Raw genomic sequence first — 18,921 nt, 5'->3', positions numbered from 1 at the left:
ATGCTTGCCTGGTTCTTTGAGGTCCTGAACAAGAGGAGAAACCATCATCCCCAGGACCATGATTGGCCTGTGCTCATACCCAGCACTTGGCCAGGTAGCCCCACAGGGGTGACCTAGAACAGCAAAGTTGGGTTCTTTTTTGGATGGGGGTGAGTAGCTGGTGGGGTAGTACTCACCACATAATCCATGACACTAGCACCATCGTCGCCTCATTGAAGGCATTGAAGAAACGGATGAGCTCTTCCCCTTCAGAGCCTAGTTTCTTTAGGGCCACACCCAACACCAGTGCAAAAAGCACCAACCCTAAAATGTTCATCCCTTCAATCTCAGTGCCAATGGGGACCTGCAGAATCAGAGGGATAGCAAGGTCCAGGTTTACAACAGATCAGTGACAATTAAAGATGCACACCTGTTTGCTTGGTGTTTCTACCAGACTGAAACACTGTGATGAGATTAAGAAAAGGCTTATATTTTCTTAAACTTGCAGTGATTTCACAAATAAAAGGTATGAAACTCAAGGGAAGATGGAGTCCGAGGACATGGAGAGTCAACAACAAAACTTTCTTTTTCTCTTTTCTTTTCTTTGAGAGATAGTCTGGCTTTGTCTTCCTCGGGAGAGTGCCAGGGCATCACAGCTCACAGCAACCTCAAACTCTTGGGTTCAAGTGATTCTCTTGCCTCAGCCGCACAAGTAGATGGGACTACAGGCGCACAAGGCCCGGCTATTTTTAGAGATGGGGTCTTACTCTAGCTCAGGCTGGTTTTGAACTCCTGAGCTCAGGTGATCTGCCTGCCTGAGCCTCCCAGAGTCAACAAGTAAAACTTTCACCTAGTTGTTAACCCTGAAAGCAGTTCAAAATGGGATAGGTTAAAGCAGAAAGTAGTATACACAAGTAGGGGTTGGACAACCACATCAAAGGGTTGCTTTTAAAGGAAGAACTGGTTGGTCAAAAGTTCCCTCAAATCAGGGGGCTGGGTGTAATGGCTCATGCCTGGAATCCTAGCACTCTGGGAGGCCGAGACCAGTGGATTGCCTGAACTCACAAGGTCGAGACCAGCCTGAGCCAGAGAGAGACCTCATCTCTAAAAATTTCTGGGCATTGTGGCAGGCGCCTGTAGTCCCAGCTACTTGGGAGGTTGAGGCAAAAGAATCATTTGAGCCTAAGAGTTTGAGGTTGCTGTGAGCTGTGACGCCACAGCACTGTACTGAGGGCAACATAGTGAAACTCTGTCTCAAAACAAAAACAAAAACAGTTGCCTCCGATCATGACTGTAACTTTGTCGCCTGTTAACACATTTTTTGTTGTTAGGCTCCTACAGGGACCCCCTAGCTGACAAACTTCATAAAAGATTTTTCAGAATCAACACAGACTTTTTCAGGATACTCTTTCCTAAATCACTGACTTAAAATGTATAGGCATAATGTATTCTTTATTTTTTTCTAGCAATTCTGATTCTCACTGCTGCAAGCATATATTCGACAAACATCTTATCCCATCAAAACATGTTATAAAATTCCAAGTGGGAAACATACACCAGCATGGTAAAAACCGAAAGAGCAGTTTTAAGTTCTAAACCTGGCTTCTGGGATTAACTAATTTCTCTGAGCTTCAGTTTCTCCACCTGCGTATGATGAAGTGAATTGGACTAGATTCGTAGCTTCCAACTTTTTTGTTTTAAAGCAGAACTTTTCCTTCAATCAAAGAAAGGCTGGGAGAACTCAGAGCCCCTCACATTTGGGGACAGAGAGGGCTATGTGCGGGGTGGGAAGAGGACAGAAGTGCTTCCTTCCTCCCAGGACAGCTCTGGCACAGTGTGAAAAGCACTGGACTAAGCAATAGTCCTTGAGGTCCCCCATCCCTCACAGCTACATCACGAAAGCTAGAACCTAGCTCAGTACCTGGCAAACAATAAGTACTCAAAATTACCACAAATTTCTTTTTAAAGTCTTTTAGAAAAGTCTTTTCTAATTCCTAAATTACCTAGGAGACATATGTATTATTGGTACATGTTACTTACAGGGGAATGGTGGTAATAGATGTGTCCGCTCTGGAGCCTGACTTTCATTACTTTCTAGCTGGTGTAAGTTTAGGTAAGTTACTTATCCCCTCTGTGCCTCAGTTCCCCATCTATAAATTGGAGATAATAGCAGTAGCTAATAAATATATAAGGTTGCTATGAAGATTAATTATTTGCCATTTTAGAAAATTGTGTCACCAATAGCCAAAGTGCCTATAACAGCCAAGTCACTAGTATAACATGTGATGTCTGCATTGTAGCTGTTGCAGTCAGGGTGATTCTATATTCATATACAAAAATATTTATTATTGTTAATAATATATTTAATATAGTAATATAATAGCATTTTGTACTTATTTCAAAATGTGCAAAAAAGGAAAATAGTGCCAACGATGTTTAGTTGAATTCTGACTTACTACTTTTAAACCCAAATGTATTCATTCTAAGTGATACAAATACCTGTATCACCATTGTCTTCTAGTATAGTTGTACATGGAGAAATATGGCTTATTTTATTATAAAATATTTTTATTTCTCATTTATGTTGATTTTTCCAAAAAGTTATATATACAGGGATAGGTTAAACCACCTGCTAATTACATTTTAGGACAGTAGATGGGGTGTTATAAAATGTTTTATGGATCCTCTGAGGATCCCAGTGCTACAAGTGCGATGTGACATGTGACCACGTTGGCACATAACCAAAGGAGTAAAGCCAGCTGTGTGCTTCAGATAGTCCATTTGAACCTCAAAGTTTTCAAGCAGCTGAGAAAACGACACATCATGTTACAATCTTTAAATTCAGAAACATTAGCTGCTTCATACATACTTCTCGCAAGTGACCTTATAAAGAAAGAACTTTACCTTTTCATGGGTTATGTTTCCAGAACTGGTGTTGTGGGTCACCACTTTATAATCGGTCGCATACTGTGATCGAGAGGAAGGAAAAGCACTGTTAGCATGCAGGTGAAGACAGACCCAGAAGACTGAGGGCATTGCTGGGCCTCTTGCTACTTCCATCATTATTTACATGGGCTGTTCTGGGCCTTCCTCAATTGGTTGGCCTGACAAGGGGCTCTAAGAACTGGACGAAAGTTACATTTAAATCGAGGCAGCATGTACTTCAAGAGGCCTCTGGGTTACTTAGGGACTCAAGGAAACAGGGAGTATTTCCTTATGTTTCTTGGGCAATGAATAGTTTGGTGGACAAGGTCAGCACAATTTCATGCTGCTAGTTTGTTATTTCAAAACAGCCTGATATTAATACCTCATTATTTGAATAACCCTGGCAGTAATTCCATAATGCCCAAGTTCACTTCTCAATGTGTCATTTTATTTTCATCCATGTATTTATGTCCCACTTTGTTCCAGAACTTATTTGAGCACACTGTTTTTTAGCATCTGGTTCTAATCTGGCTTGAGCCTCCACTCTGCAAAGCCAGGGACATGAGGCAAGGTGGCATTTTCTGGCTGAGTCTTCTGGGAGATTGACTTATCAGAAGTGAGATATCTCTCCAACTTGGGTCATGTGGTTGACCTCACGTGCTTCTGTACAGCATACACAGGCAGCTCCTGTGGCAGCGTGTGCTATTGTGTGGAATCTGTTAGAACACGGTCCTTCCTGACCCCTTGCAGGGCACCTGGCCCCGAGGTGTCAGGAGGAGCCCACTAGGACGTCCAGATGGAAGGCCTGCTTTGTGCCTGCCTCTTCTCTCAGCTTTGACTTATCGAGTTTACAAAAAGGTGGAGATGTTCAGCTGTCCCCTGATCAAGGGTGGCAGGGAAATAAACCACACTCAACCCCCTCAGTGACGGGCACCCCTCAGTGACTGGCATTAAAAGCCCCATAAATCTACTTGTTTCTCCTCTCTCACATTATATACACAATCCTGTGCTTACATGCAGTTTCAAAAAAAAAAAACAAAAATGAGAGGTGATAAGTAGAAACAGAAAACTATTTATAAAAACAATCAAATTAGGGCGGCACCTGTGGCTCAGTCAGTAAGGCGCCGGCCCATATACCGAGGGTGGCGGGTTCAAACCCGGTCCCGGCCAAACTGCAAACCAAAAAATAGCCGGGCATTGTGGTGGGCACCTGTAGTCCCAGCTACTTGGGAGGCTGAGGCAAGAGAATCGCTTAAGCCCAGGAGTTGGAGGTTGCTGTGAGCTGTGTGATGCCATGGCACTCTACCGAGGGCCATAAAGTAAAACTCTGTCTCTACAAAAAATAAACAATAAAAAAAATAAAAAATTTTCTATAATATTTAAGACATCCCCAAAATGTAATTTGACTGTATTTCTTAGGTGATGTAAAATAATTTGGGAACCAGTGAAACAAGTTTTATTTGTTCAGTCTTTTTTGTTGTTGTCTTTTTACTCCAGGTACCCCTCTATAAAACTTTTGGCCAATGTTATTAAGTTTTGTTAACAACACTAGCCCCTACCCCCACCCCCTACCTTGCCTAACTCTATAGTGATGATTTACACATCTCCCATATCAAAGTTTCGTATCTTTAGCAAAGTATCAAGCCTTACCGTCTGGAAAGCTGCAACCACAAGATTTGAGGGAAACAAATTTCTGTTGGAAAAGAAAGCATTTCATCAGTATTCTTAAAATTCATTGTGCTAATGTCGGCTTTACGATGTCCATCGTTAAAGGCATAACATGATGTTCTTTCTCCCTGCACCCCCAGCAGATACTGTGGTCTTTTGCTTGATCTAAGAAGCCAAGTGCACCTGCACTGCTGGGCCACAACAGATACTGTAGGGCCACCACTTCCCACCCTCATCTTCCTCATGGTGCTCCCTGACATTTAGGATTAACTGTGTCCAACCAAACCACGTAACAGCATTGCTCCTTTTACCTAGAGCAGTGGTTTGCAACCTTCCTAATGCCGTGACCCTTTAATACAGTTCCTGTGGGCTGTGACCCACAGGTTGAGAACCGCTGACCTAGAGGTTAAGCTCCACTTAACTTCACCGTGGAGGGGTACCACCCACCTGTGAAATCCGAGGGAGTTATTGTCAAAATAATTGAGAAGCGTTCCTGGACCTGGGGAAGAGTGCGTGGAGATGTGCAAGGGGCCAGACAGACATTTGTACGGCAAAGAGCAGCAACGTCCTGTGCAATGATTGTCTCAAGGCCCTCACACGTCCCGCACGACGTACATGTGGACAACCTTATTTAAAGTCACCTGAGCCCTAGACTAATTCCAAAATGAGGGGTTTTTTTTGCACAATTTTAACATACACTGATTTTTTTTCTAGAAATGCAACCACTGTGTAAATTAGGGGATGATTATTTTGTTTTGTTCAGAACATTTCTAAGAATTGTTCACCTTCCTGGAAAATCATACCGCCAATGACAAGTTGTAGTATCTGCATCCTAAATTCCATATCGCAGCATCAAGTATCAATCTGCCTTTATAGGTATCTCATTTGTGGCAATTCTAAACTCAGAAGCAAGCTTCCAACCACTTTGCTTTAGAGAATTTACATATTGAATCACGTCATTTTTATTATAATTCTTTTCCTTTTGTCTTTTATATAAGTCATATTAATGTTTTAAAATTATATGGACAGGTAAATGCTATTTATAGGTTTCATTTTAGAATGAAGGCTATTATAAGACATTTGTTGTAAAAGGAGGGCAATACAGCTGATTGAGCCCAACAGGCAAATAATTTTTATGAAGAACCTCCTCTGGGTCCGCTTCTATGTAGGGTTCTGGTCTTGATACACAAGATATCACATCCCAGCTGACAGTAATTTGTTCTACCCACTTTCTGAAAAGAAGAGTAAGTCTAGAAGAATAAGAGTCTGAATTATCCCTTACAATTTGTTCCAGACTGATCCACTAATTCTTACTTCTGCGGCTGAGTTGTTCGCTGAGCAGTAGAATCTCTGGGCAACTGTTTGCAGTGCATTGGGTTTCAGAGGAAAGCAGGTCTGGCTGCAACCCAGCTGTGGCAGGCAAAGTCTAAGGTGGGCTCCTGTTGTTCACACCTTTGTGTCATCCCTCTTGAGTGTGGGTGAGGCCTATCACTTGCTTCTAATCTACAGAATGCAGCAAAGGTGATGGGATGTCACATGCATGATGTAGTTACATAAAATTGCTGCTTCCATCTTGCTAGCCAACTCTTCTTATTGTTTTCTGGGCTTGCATGTTTTGATGAAGCAAGCTATTATGTTGGAAAGGCCCGCATGACAAGAAACTGTGGGTGGCTTCTAGCCAATAGTCAACAGGGAACTAATGATCCCAGTCCAAATTTCAAGGAACTGAGTTCTGCCAACAGCCACATGACCTTAGAAGTGAATCCCTCCTCAGTTGAGCCTTCAGATGAGACCCAGCCCTGGTTGACAGATTGGTTGCAGCCTTGCAAGACACTCAGAAGCAGAAGAGCCAACTAAGCCATGCCTGGACTTCTGACCCCAGAGATACTGTGGGATAAAAAAATGTATGGATTTCAAGCTGCTAAATTTGTGGTAATTTGTTATGTAGCAATAGATAATTAATATACTAACCAACAAAGTTAATGAGATGCAAAAATGACTTCATTAGAACACTTGGGGTACTCTCAAAAGATGGCCAGCATTTAGAGGCTGCAGCACAGCATTCCCCAAACTTGTCTATAAAACTTGAATTGCTATAAATGATCTTAGAGAATAACTGCAAGTACATGCCTGCATGTAAGCAGAAAAAAGTAATCTTTAACAGAATTTATTGTCACAAAATTGTGATCAGAAATTTGATTCTTATCATAGGAACATTTAACAAAAGGTAGAAACAGACTAGCAACTTATATTGGTTTATTGGCTAGTTTTTAGCATATAGATGAGCAACAACATATATTTGCTTATTATTTTCATTACAAAGCAACTTCCTTATATATTTCAGTCTTGTGGGCTAGGTCTGGTATCTCATTTCCATTTGCTATACTAGTCAGAAGCAGAAAGGGGCCCTATGCCAAGGTTTCTTTGTTGTATATCTACCACATGAAAACTCTCTGGTTCCCAGACTAAGCTGGCCTCAGGTTCTCTCTCCATGAGGACAGGAAAGTTCAGAAAAGAGCTGGGTTAGAAGCCTTCCACCTTGCACACAGGGAACAATTTCTCCTGTAAACACCTCGAATCCTTTAGGAATTATTTGTTTCCTCAACTGGTACAAACACAGCCTTTCCCACAGCCTTGAAATGTGCTCTCTTCCAAAAGCACAACAATATTGTGCTTAATTTGTTTAAATCCTTCTATCCATCCTGCCTGGGTTTTTTTTTTTTTATCATTAAATATGACCCAGTACCACCTCACCCAGAATGAACCCTAAACCTAACCCAGAACTTCTAGCACACTGGCCTGTTTTTAGACTGTCTACTATATCTAGTCTATAAAATCGAGTGGGAACTTGGGGGTGGGTACAGAAAATATTAGAACCAAAACAACTCCGCCCCCCCAAATCAAGTTATAAGAACACAATGTTTTGACAGTTTCTGATAAATATACACTTACCATAAGACCCAACGTTCCACTCCTAGATACTGACCCAAGAGAAATTAAAATATATGCTTGCGCAAAGGACAGCTTATTCACAACAGCTGGATAAACAGATTATGACAAATCCATAAATAAAATACCACTTGACAGTAAGAAGAAACCAGCTCACAACAGCACGGATAATCTCAATGACACTACGCTGAGCAAACAAAGACAAAGTACGTCCCAAATGCTTCCATTGATATATAACTCTAGGAAAAGCCACACTAACTTAGAGTGATGAAAGCAGGTTACCCGAGGCCAGAGATGCTGAGAAAAGTCATGGGTGATGGAATGGTTTAGTCTCTTGATTGTGGTGGTAGTGTCCCTAGTTATCCATTTGTCAAAACTGGTGGACATGTACAGCTACAATGGGTGCACTTTCTTGTATGCAAATCATACCTCAAAATTGTTTTAAAAGTTTAAAACATACAGTGATAACTGGAGATTTTCTAACCAAAAACAATCCATATGGATTCAATGGGATGACTTGACCTATTTAGATCAGTGATTTCCAACCATTTTGAAAAATTTTACCTATTAATTAAATTATTTTTGAAAGAAGTTCAAAGCACAGTAAATATATTCTTTTTTTAACTTTCTTTTTTCCTTGAGACAGAGTTTCACTATGTCACCCTCAGTAGAGTGCTGTAGTGTCACAGCTCACAGCAACCTCAAACTCTTAGGTTTAAGCAATTCTCTTGCCTCAGCCTTCCAAGTAGCAGGCACTCGCCACAATGCCTGGCTATTTTTGTTTTTGTTGTTGTAGTTGTCATTGTTGTTTGGCAGGCCAGGGCTGGGTTCAAACCCGCCGGCTCCAGTGTATGTGGCCGACGCCCTAACTGCTGAGCTACAGACACTGAGCCTTTTTTTTGGATCAACATAATTTAAGTGTGCCATGGAAGTTTTACTATAGGTTCAAGTGTGCTGTGAGATAAAGGTTGAAAAACCCTGGTTGAGATCATATAGCTTTACTCTCAGTTTCAAGTTAGGAAGGAGCAGGGAGCTGAAGCACCCACACAAAATATCCTCCTTTCACTTGGCCTCACTGGCTGCCACAGACCAGTAGCAGCAGCAGTTCCCTGCTGCTGTCATCAAGGGTGCCTGCATAATGCAAAACATCTCTCTGTTCTCTTTCCTTCTCTCCTGTGGCTTTCAAACAGATGCTGGCAGCAAACTCTGGCTCTTTCCTTCTCCTGAGGTCTCCTGCATTCTAGGATTGGCTGCTCCTCAGGCAGTTTCACTTCTCAGACTCCTCAGATCCACATAAAAAGTTCATGAGCTTTCAAACTGAGAGACATTTTAGAGCTGCAAGGGATTTTAGAGGTGGCCCAGTCTCATCCTCTGATTCAGCACATGGACACCTTTGTCTAGCCATTGAGTTGAAACATCAACATCAACCATTTCTGCTTCATCTATACCAGCAGTGTCCATTGGAAACTTATTTATTAATACCCTAACTGGTCTCCAGGATAAACTAACTAAATTTAAATAGCCACATGTGTGTAGTGTCCGTCATACACACAGATGAAGAGATTTGAAGTCCAGAGTCTGGAGTCAGGAGGACCAAAGGATCTTTCTATTGCTTGCCTCGCACGTCCCTCAATTTCACTCAGTGTGAGGGTGCTTCTAACCACAGAGCTCTTCATCTCATTCAAGTTCACAAGTATTTCTTTCTTTTGTTGCTTGATCCTGACATATCTACTTGAATTACATAGTACAACAAATGCATTCAGTCAAAATCCCTCAAACATTAGGACCCTACAAAATCAATTTATTGGCTTTAACAAGCACAGTAGAACCTCCATAGTTGACCACCTCCCTACACTGACCATAACCCTCAGTTGACCTAATTTTCTTTATTTTTATTAAGTCATTTGTATATAGATCATAAATACATTTATGCCATTATAGGATTCAATGTGTTGATTATTTGTACAAATTGGAGTGCTTACATCCTACTAATCAACATAGCCTTCACCTCATTTACCCAATTACAGCATTAAGACATTTGTGTTCTCCACCTGATAGATCCAACTTGTACTTGCAATATGCTCCATAGGTGTGGTCCCCCTACTAACCCTCAAGTCGCCCTAATTTTCATGGACCAGACTCATACCACAAGCACATATCTGTACAGTAGTTCCTTATGCTGACCACCTCTATATGTTGATCAGTTTGTTCAACCAGTAAATGCTTCTACTGCATTTAAGAAAAGATGAAATACATTAAATAAAATATCAGCATGTATCACATTTAAAATATTCTTTGGGCTTGGCGCCTGTAGCTCAAGCGGCTAAGTTGCCAGCCACATACCCTAGAGCTGGTGGGTTCAAATCCAGCCTGGGCCCACCAAACAACAGCCACTATGCCCGGCCAGAATGTAATTTCTTATTGTAGGTCAAAGTAAAAATGTGTGTGAAACCCCAAGATCATACTACTAAACCCAGAGACCCAAGTCAAACCAAACTGAGAGAAAATCAACAACAAGCCTTTCCAGTGCTGTAAGACTCTTCGGAAACATTACTTGAACACAAAAACTGGTATGAGCCGGGACTGAGCTTGCAAATGTTGAACTGTGACTAGAAGTTCTGCACAGACTTATGCAGCTCACACAATGGCCAACTTCAAAAACATTCTCTACCGTGGGCGGTAAAGTGAGACTCTGTCTCTACAAAAGAAAAAAACAACAACAAAAAAAAAAAACATTCTTTATACATCTGATACTATTTTTTCTCTTGATCCTATTGTCAAGGACAGTATATATTTCCCTGCTTTATAAGAGAAGAATGAAAACAATTTACTTTTATTAGGGTTTTTTTTACAGAAGTATTTGCTTTTTTAAGTTCAAAGGCTCCTCAGAACAGAATATGGAACAGTATGTACACATGATAAATCTTTATTATCCTTAGGGTTTATTGTTAGAGGTAGTTAATAGGGATATACCCTTTCAGATCTTGGTATACCCTATGAGGTTGGAAGCCGAAGAGGGATATGGGTGGTGGACTCATACTCCGATGGCAGGTGGTTAATCTACCTTCTTTTTAAGGCCTACAACCAGATTTAGATGCCAGACTGAAAGGGGAAGGCTAGATCCCTGGAGTGGGGAACTTTTGGAGAAATCAGGTTAATAATGCCCTCATGATCTATATCAAGTAGCTCTCAGCTGTCTTCAAGAGGCTGGAACACACTAGCATATAGCAAGGGACTCAAATATTAGCTTATTTAACCCTCATAACAAATCTAGCATCTTATTAGCTTCATTTTACAGACAAGGACACTGAGACAAGCCAAATGACTCGTCCATATCCAGCTAGTAAGTGGTACAGCTGGGGTTTAAACGCAGGAAGCTGGCCTCAGTGTCTGCTCTTAATCACCACCCGCACCACCTCCAAGGGTTTGTGCTCTTTTTAGTCTCTAAACTATTTGAGGGTTCTCCTAAGAGTTAAAACATTTTTTTAATAGTTAAACGCTTTTTTTTTCTGCTTTAGTGACTAGTTAAGACTGAGAAACCTCTATTAAATTGGATCCTTCTTAGATGAGCTTACAGTCTTCATCTTGCCTATAGAAGTGAGAGACATAGGCATAGTTAAAATAACCTACCCTGGCCAATATTTAAAAGAAATTATTCATAACTCATGCCCTTGACTTGGGCTAATATTAAATCCCAGGCTCTGATAGGTTTCTTCATACATACTCAAGAAATGTGTTCTTTGTAGCTTGAGAAGGACCATATGCATTCACAGCAGTCCTTGGGAAGGAAGGTAAATCTACCACACCACCCTCTGTGAATGGACGGGTTCAGAGCACTGCTTGCTCTTTAAAAAATGAGCACAAGGAAGAAAAAGCCTAAAAAACCAACCAGGCAACAGACAAAATCCTAATGTGTTCACCATGTGCATGCCAGCAACCTGCTACACTGATGCAAAAGGCAGTGGCCCAGGGCTACTCCTCTGACTGGCAGTGCAGGTGGAGCCCTGGGCCCATGTGCTGCCCTACCTGCCTCCTTGGCAGTTAAGCCTTTGGTTCATTTGAAAACTACAAATTTTAGAGCCCAAAGGAATGCAAGCAGCCGGTAGCCTCAATTCCTTCAATTTACTTCTGAAGAAAATGCAAGTGAACTTTGGAGACTATAAGCATGTAAGGCAGAGGAAAAAGAAACTGAAATGTCTGGGAGTATACCTGCCCCATCTCAGAAGGGAAGGCTCTTCCATGTTTAGTTTTGACTTCCCCCCCCATTTTCCAAATTTCCCATAATATGACTGCATTAGTTCCAACCATAGTCCCTGGTCACTTCTCCACCAGATGCCATGTGGTTCCCAAAACACTAAAGACGACTCAACCATGTGGTATGGCTTATGCCTGTAATCCCAGCAGTATGGGAGGCCGAGGCAGAAGGATTGCTTAAGGCCAGGAGTTCAAGACCAGCCTGGCAACATAGTAAGATTCCATCTCTAAAGTTTTTTTTTTTTTTTGCAGTTTTTGGCCGGGGCTGGGTTTGAACCCACCACCTCCAGCATATGGGGCCAGGGCCCTACTCCTTTGAGCCACAGGCACCGCCCTAATTTTTTTTTTTTTTAAATTAGCTTGACATGGAGCACGCACCTGTAGTTCCAGCTACTCTGGAGAATAAGGCAGCAAGACTGTGGGAACCCCAGAGTTCAAGGTTATAGTGAGCTATGATATTGCCATTAGACTTGGCAACAAACTAAAATAAGTAAAGACTATATTAGCTCCAACTCATCTTGAGCTCCCCTAAACATTCCTTTTTTTCCCATTTGCCCTCATTTATTCAGGTTGTGGAAAGGGGGCTGTTCCCATTTGCTCACGTGAATTGGAAAAATCCAATCACTCAGTCATATTGCTCCATTTGTAACAAGAGCAAGATACATGGACCAGTCCTGTTCTAAGACCTTTACAGATACAACTCATTTAACTCTCAATACATCCCTATGAGGTAGGTACTATCATGATTATGATCCTTTATCTTAATTTATCCATCATAAAGATGAGGAAACCAAGGAACAGGAAAGTTAGTATGCTCCACAACAAGGAACAGAAAAGTTAGGTATGCTCCACAACCCCAGTAAGCACGGTTAGGGACTAAGAAGTTCCAGAATGACTACTTTCCTGAGAACCTGTTTTTGTCTCTTTGGTGCCAAAACTATTTCATGGTGGATGAAGACCCACAAGAAAATCCCTTGGGTCATACAGAGTTCCGAATCCCTGTGCTGTGTTGGGTTCCCAGGTGTGGGTTTATGGACTACTTGGGGAATCTATGATTCTCTTACCTGCCAGTTGCAGTCAGTGGTCACTTCTCAGTGCTCCCAGCTTTAGCCTTCCCATCCCAACTCTCCATCCTACTTTGTTATTTCTAATCCATTGGGTGGTGGGAAATCAAACCACTCAGCAATAACATTCTGAATTTAAACACACACAATGAATGCCTGCTAACTTCATTTCTGACTTGAAGTTCTTACTTTTTTTTTTTTTTTGAGGCAGAGTCTCACTCTGTAGCTCTGGGTAGAGTGTTGTGGCAACTTCAAACTCCCGGGCTCAAGCGATCCTCTTGCCTCAGCCTCCCGAGTAGCTGACATTAAGGCACCCGCCACCATGCCTGGCTAGTTTTTCTATTTTTAGTAGAGACAGGGTCTCACTATTGTTCAGGCTAGTCTCCAACTCCTGAGCTCAAGCAATCCACCCACCTCGGCCTCCTAGAGTGCTGGGATTACAGGTGTGAGCCACCGTGCCCAGCCGAAGGTCCCACTTCAAAAAATAAATTTCCAGGTGTTTAAGTTCAAAACAGTTACCAGGCAAGGGCCTGCTGGATAACTGAGGTGTTTGCTGGCAGAGTCTCATTTCATTCACGTGCCCACTAGGCCTTGCCCTTTCCAAAGAACTTGCCCAGAGTCACATGAAATCAGCATCCATACGATTTCCCTAAAGGAAGTAATTTGACCTGAGACTCTCCAGACCCAGCAAGCACTTGCAGGTGGCTCAAAACTCAGTAAGCTGCTCAGCTTAAACCCAAAGCTGAACAGGTGCACACGCACCTTCCTTCACTCAGGGACCTCACCTTCAACCCCTAGTTGGAGGAAGTGGGCATGTGCCCTGACCAGTTATATGCTTACCTGGTTCCTCTTTTGGCTCAGAGAAAACATTTCTGAGACAGTCATGCTAGACTAGGAATGTGACATTATTACTACAGCATGTTGACTGCAGCAGCAGGGTGTGGAGAAAGATGGTAGGAGAAACAGAGAGAGCCCTAAACTGTGGGGGCAGTTAGTTCTTCTAATCCCTCTTCTCATAAACTATTCCATGACTTTGAACACATCACTTAATCTGTCTCAGTTTCCTCAGTCATAAAATAGGATATACCTCCTGCTCTGCTTTATCCATGAGCTGCTTGATTAAATGGAATTGGCTTTTGGAAGCATTAAGAAACATTCCCTATTCCCAACAAGCCATGACAAAGCTTCTCTTAGCCCTCCTATGGAAGTGCAGCCCAGGTCATTGAAAAGTTGCACCTACATTGACTGCTAAGCTGTAACCCTGGGTCACCATTCACTTCAGAAGTAGGAGCTGAAGGGGTTTTATCTGAAGTTAGAGCAGGTGATAATGAGCTAACCTCCCTGCCTCTCCCTTTGGGAGATAAAAGAATGCTATTGCGGCTTTCAATGGGGTGCCACCAGCAGGCAGAGGAACATCCACATTCCCTCCTGACCACAGATCCCTTCAAAAAAGCATCGTTTAACCGCCTAGTTGCCTTCCCTCCCTGCAAGAGCTGAATGATATCCTGAAGGTAATAGTCAAAGGTGCCCTCCGCTTCAGTAGATTTTTTTTCAGCACCCACTGAAAAGTCACCAAACTTAAAAAACCTCTAAAGATTCCAAGTATCAAGCTGCCAGACACAGAACAAAGGCTGGGATCCCATCAAAGTCCTTATAGGCCACTCCCACCTGCCTTTTTGGCAAGAACTTTTGCTCCCTCTCATCAGTTTTTTTTTTGTTTGTTTGTTTTAAATTACTCTCTTAAGTGGCAGACAGTCATCATATTTTCCAGGAGCAAAGATGGAAAACAGTGGAAAAGGCAATTTACTTTGCCAGGGTTTGCTGTTTTTCATAGCCTCAGCAATGAGGAAATTTGCCTCAATGACTCAAGACAAAATACACCTCCAAGACTCAGAATCCAGAACTATCAGAAACCCAGAGTGGAGGGTGGAGGGGGCAGCTGGACTCTGCTGAACTTGGTTACATCATCAGTAAGTGACTCCAGGCAGCAGTTTTCCCACCTGTGAACTTTGGGCTAAAGGAAAAACCATTATGTGTGGGTAATTCACAGAAAACTACACTATTTCATCTGAAGGAATGAAATGCAACTTCCAACAGTGATAAAAAGAGGGCAAAGTTAAGTGAAGATGCTTCTCCCCACCAAGAAAGCCCTTGGAAACAGGATACTCTGAGGTGGTCCTGACTGGGCTGGACAGCAACCTGTCCTGATCCCCCAGGAGAGGCAAATTTCTGGGTGATAGGTCCCACAAACTAACCCCAGCTCTGCTATCCCTGGCTGACACACCGAAAGCTCCTCAGAGAATTGCCAGTTCCTTTGCAGGCCAGGACCGAAACAGAGAAAGTCACAGAATACAAGCAGGATGACCCGACAGGCAAAATTTAACCAACGCTTCCAGAAGCTTTTGGGCACCTTGGGAGAAAATGGAGCAAAGATACTGGGACATAGACGGAACATTTTTCCCGGGGAAGGTAGCGCTAGGGTGTAAGAATCTAGTACAGCTGACTTCTCTAACACACCCACCTAACGGTAGGAGCGATTTTTGCTAAAAGATGTGGCCCTGGTCTGTCCCAGCTGTTTGCAAAGGTGTGGTCAACATGCAAAGACTCCAGACGTTATTCTGATATTTTAAAAATGTTAAAGACCACCATCAGCCAAATAAGAATTAACTCTTAGGAGTATATGAATGTACGTGTGCATGATCTGAAGGGCAATGGAGACTGTCATCTTCCCTGAGCCCTCGGCTAGGTGACGAGTGTTACCTGGCCAGGTCGAGGAAAGAGTCCACCGTTTCTTTGGGGACTGGAGGAGGCCCGGCCTCTTCCAGCCCCAGGTCGCTGGATTGCAGGGTCTGCGCACCGGACCCTGGCTTGATAATGAACGCCAAAGCGACGGCGAGCGCGGAGGCACCCAGCGTGGTAAGGCCAAAGTAGGCGACCGCGATGCCGCCCAGACGCCCGAGGGAACTGGCGTCCAGGGAGGCGGCGCCGGACACCAGGCTGCAGACCACCAGCGGCAGGATGATCATGCGCAGCATGCGGAGAAGCATCTCGCCGGGGAAGGCCAGGTAGGTGACCTGCGTGCGGCTCAGCTTGAGCCCGCGCAGGGCGGCACCCAGGCCGGCGCCCGCCAGCACTCCAGACACGGTGAGCAGCACCAGCGCGTGGCGCCGCAGGAAGCCGGCGCAGCGCCCCGCGCGTCCCGCCGCGGTCCCCGGCGCGCTGGGCCGCGCCTCAGGCCTGGCCTGGGCGCTGTCGAGGTAACCGTTGGTCTCGCTGCTTTTCTCCATGGCTTGGCCCAGGGTTACGAGCTGGAGGAGGCAAGGGAGTCAGGCTCAGGAAAAAGACTGGGCTCTCAATGAATGGATTGGAACGAGCTGCGTCCCGTCGGCTCTCGGAAGCGGCTCCCGGGGGTCTCCAGCCTGGCGCGGGAGCAGGTGCGGAAAGGGCGAGGAGAGGCTCAACAGAGCGTGGGTTGGCACCCAGGGCCGAAAGAGACGCGCCGCGCCTAGCCCTTCCCTAGAAGCCGCGGTCTGGAGATGATGCAACGCGGAGCAGCTCGGGAAGACTCGCTGGGAAGGAGGGTGGGAGCACTGGGAAGCCCGGGCCCCGCCCCTTCACACCCACTACCCCGCCCCCGCAGCCTTGGCCAATCAGAGCCCGCGAGCTGCCGCCTCGCGCCCAGCCCCTACCCCGGTGGCCAGCGCGGGGGCAGGGGCAGCCGGTGGGGAGGCTCTGCCGGAGGACCCCGGGGCGCAGGCGGCGCCCGCCTAATCCTTGCTCTGGCAGCCGCCTGCGGGCCGGGTTAACGGAGACCGGCTCCAGGACGACCGCGGGGAGGCGCTGCCTCAAGGGCGGCCCGGGGTTGTTGGCACCTCCCGGGGCCTCTCCTGGTGGTCTGGGGTTTGGGCCTTCGGAGTCAGCGGGCAGGTTAGAATGTGGAACTCAGCCGCGTTCCCTGCCTGGGGACTGGGGGAGGGGAGGGCATCCCTCCAGGGTCTGTGCTTTAGCGCTGCGAGTGGCCGGGAGGTCTGCCCTAGAGCTCGCCGGCCTTTCCAGCTAAGGGGCTGCGCGCGATCAAAAGACCCAGACGATCCATCTGCAGTGTTCTCCTGCGTAAAATTCTTTCTTCGAGAGGTCCTGTGGGGTTCGTGTAGGAAAGGACGCATAGTGCCCAGTACAGGCCCAGCCCTGAGACAAAAGAGGGAGGAAGGGAGGGATGGATAAGAAAAGCCTTGTCACGTGCTCTTTGAGGGCTCTAACAAAGCTTGTCCTAGGTGAAAGGGGAGTTGGCGATGACACCAGACCCTGAACCTGGGCCGCGCCACCCAGAGCACCTGGATGCCCCTAGGCGTGTGGTTTGGCTGATGAGGCCGGGGTCGTCTGCTGCAAGCGCGCTGAAGACCCGAAACTCCTCTAGATGAAACAGGTCTCACGCCACCACTTCCAGTTAGTTTCTGCCAAGTAACCTCAGCTGAAACACACAAGCACTGGATTTTAACCTCTTCCATCCCCCGACCCCAGGCCGGGCGCAAAAGCAGCACAGTCGATGATTTAGCCAGTTTGAAAGGTGGTTCCTTATTGTTCACGCTCTATTGATTTCCTCTTTATCTTTTGTTTAATATCGGCTCTGGTTACTGGATGTAAGGGAAACCGCTTGCAGGGTCGTTTTACTGTGTTCACCTTTATTTTCATCCTGCTTTTGAAAGGAAGTGTTCTTTCAAGGCTTCTGTGAAGGGCAAATCTTAAGTGTGGCTAATCTGCATTAAAGTAGATGGCAATTTACTATAGATTCCATGCTGAAAAGGAGTTGTCTTGAAACATTCATGGCAGGTGTTTGTGCAAGTCCAAATGCCTTCTTGAGGAACTTTAAGGAGCTGTCCAAATTTTGAGATAGTGAGGATTTCATTACTTGAAGCCAACCAGACATAGGTTAGAGTTTGTAGAGGTTTTTGTTTGTTTGTTTTTGTGGGAGGAAGGGGGTAGTGTCAGGTGAAAAACTTTATTATCTGGTTTTCCAGGATGCAGTTTATTTCTCTGGGTGCATGGAAGAAAGAGTAATTCCTGCACACACACACTGTTTTGACTACTTCTGTGCACGCTCAAATCATGCTCCAGAAGCACCTTTCCATTGCCTGCTTTACATCTTCACTTAGCATCCTGCAGACATCTCAACTCAACATGTTCAAAACCAAACTCACGGTAGCCTTTCTCAATCCTTCTACTCTCTTGTTTCTGTTAAAATACCTTTGAACTGGTCACCTTTGTGTGAAACTTCAAAGTGATCTTTGATTCTTCTCTGTAGTGTCTTGTCTCATCCAATGACTTGCCAAGTGCCACAGACATATTCCTTTTGAAATATTTATCACATCCCCCCTTCCCATCCATTCCCACTGGCTCATTTCTTATTTCCTCACTTCTTGTCTGTCTACTGAAATGTTCTTCTCATTAGTTTTCCCACCTCTAATGGGACACTTGTTCCATCCTGCTTTTTGCCTTGCCCAGGCTAATCTTTCTCATGAGTAATATGTATGTTAGGATTAGGCTCATCTTTTATGCAGCAGGGGAAGAAAAAAAAAAAGGGGGCAATGAAGGCATGCCTTCTCCCTGTAAGAAAGAGCACTTCCAAAAGCTATGTGCATTCTTTCCTTTATATTTCATTAACCAGAATTGAGTCAAATGACCACACCTAGCTGCAAGAGGAGTTAGGAAATGTAATTTTTATTTTGCACAGGCATGCACTCGGTTAAAAATGGGGGTCATGTTATAAAGAAACACAGAAGAATGATATTGGAGGACAATTTCTTCATATCACTTCTTGTTCAAAAGCCTTCAGTGGTTCCCACTGCATTGAGAATGTGTTCCTCATCCTGGCGCTCGAGGCCTGCCCTGCCCTGGCCTCAGCTTATTCTCCAGCCCATGTCCTCTCTGCATCCAACAAAAATGGAACTGTGTGCTGTTCCACAATTTTTTTTATTTTTTTGCTTCTCCTTCCAGTCCCAGTTCAGATACCACTCCTCTCCTACAGCCTTTCTGAATCTCCTTTGCTCCAGCTCTGCTTGCTGCCCAGAGCTTTTTGTGCTGT

General features: G+C 44.5%; 1 protein-coding gene across 1 annotated transcript in view; it reads right to left on the bottom strand.

Annotated features, from left to right (window-relative positions):
- SLC1A4 (solute carrier family 1 member 4) overlaps nucleotides 1-16,382 on the bottom strand; it is a 30,603-nt gene extending 14,221 nt beyond the window's left edge. Inside the window, exons 1-4 of the mRNA XM_053588725.1 lie at nucleotides 15,600-16,382; nucleotides 4,555-4,597; nucleotides 2,884-2,946; nucleotides 177-343 (exon numbers count right to left, since the gene is read on the bottom strand). Of these exons, the coding sequence (XP_053444700.1) occupies nucleotides 177-343; nucleotides 2,884-2,946; nucleotides 4,555-4,597; nucleotides 15,600-16,126 (800 nt within the window). The 5' untranslated portion in view covers nucleotides 16,127-16,382. The remainder of the gene's footprint in view (nucleotides 1-176; nucleotides 344-2,883; nucleotides 2,947-4,554; nucleotides 4,598-15,599) is intronic.
- Nucleotides 16,383-18,921: the final 2,539 nt, after the last annotated feature.

This window comes from Nycticebus coucang, chromosome 4 (assembly GCF_027406575.1).
Source record: "Nycticebus coucang isolate mNycCou1 chromosome 4, mNycCou1.pri, whole genome shotgun sequence".
In the NCBI taxonomy this organism is placed as follows: Eukaryota; Metazoa; Chordata; class Mammalia; order Primates; family Lorisidae; genus Nycticebus; species Nycticebus coucang.
The sequence above is the reverse complement of the archived record's forward strand: the minus strand, read 5'-3'. Positions and strand labels throughout refer to the sequence as shown.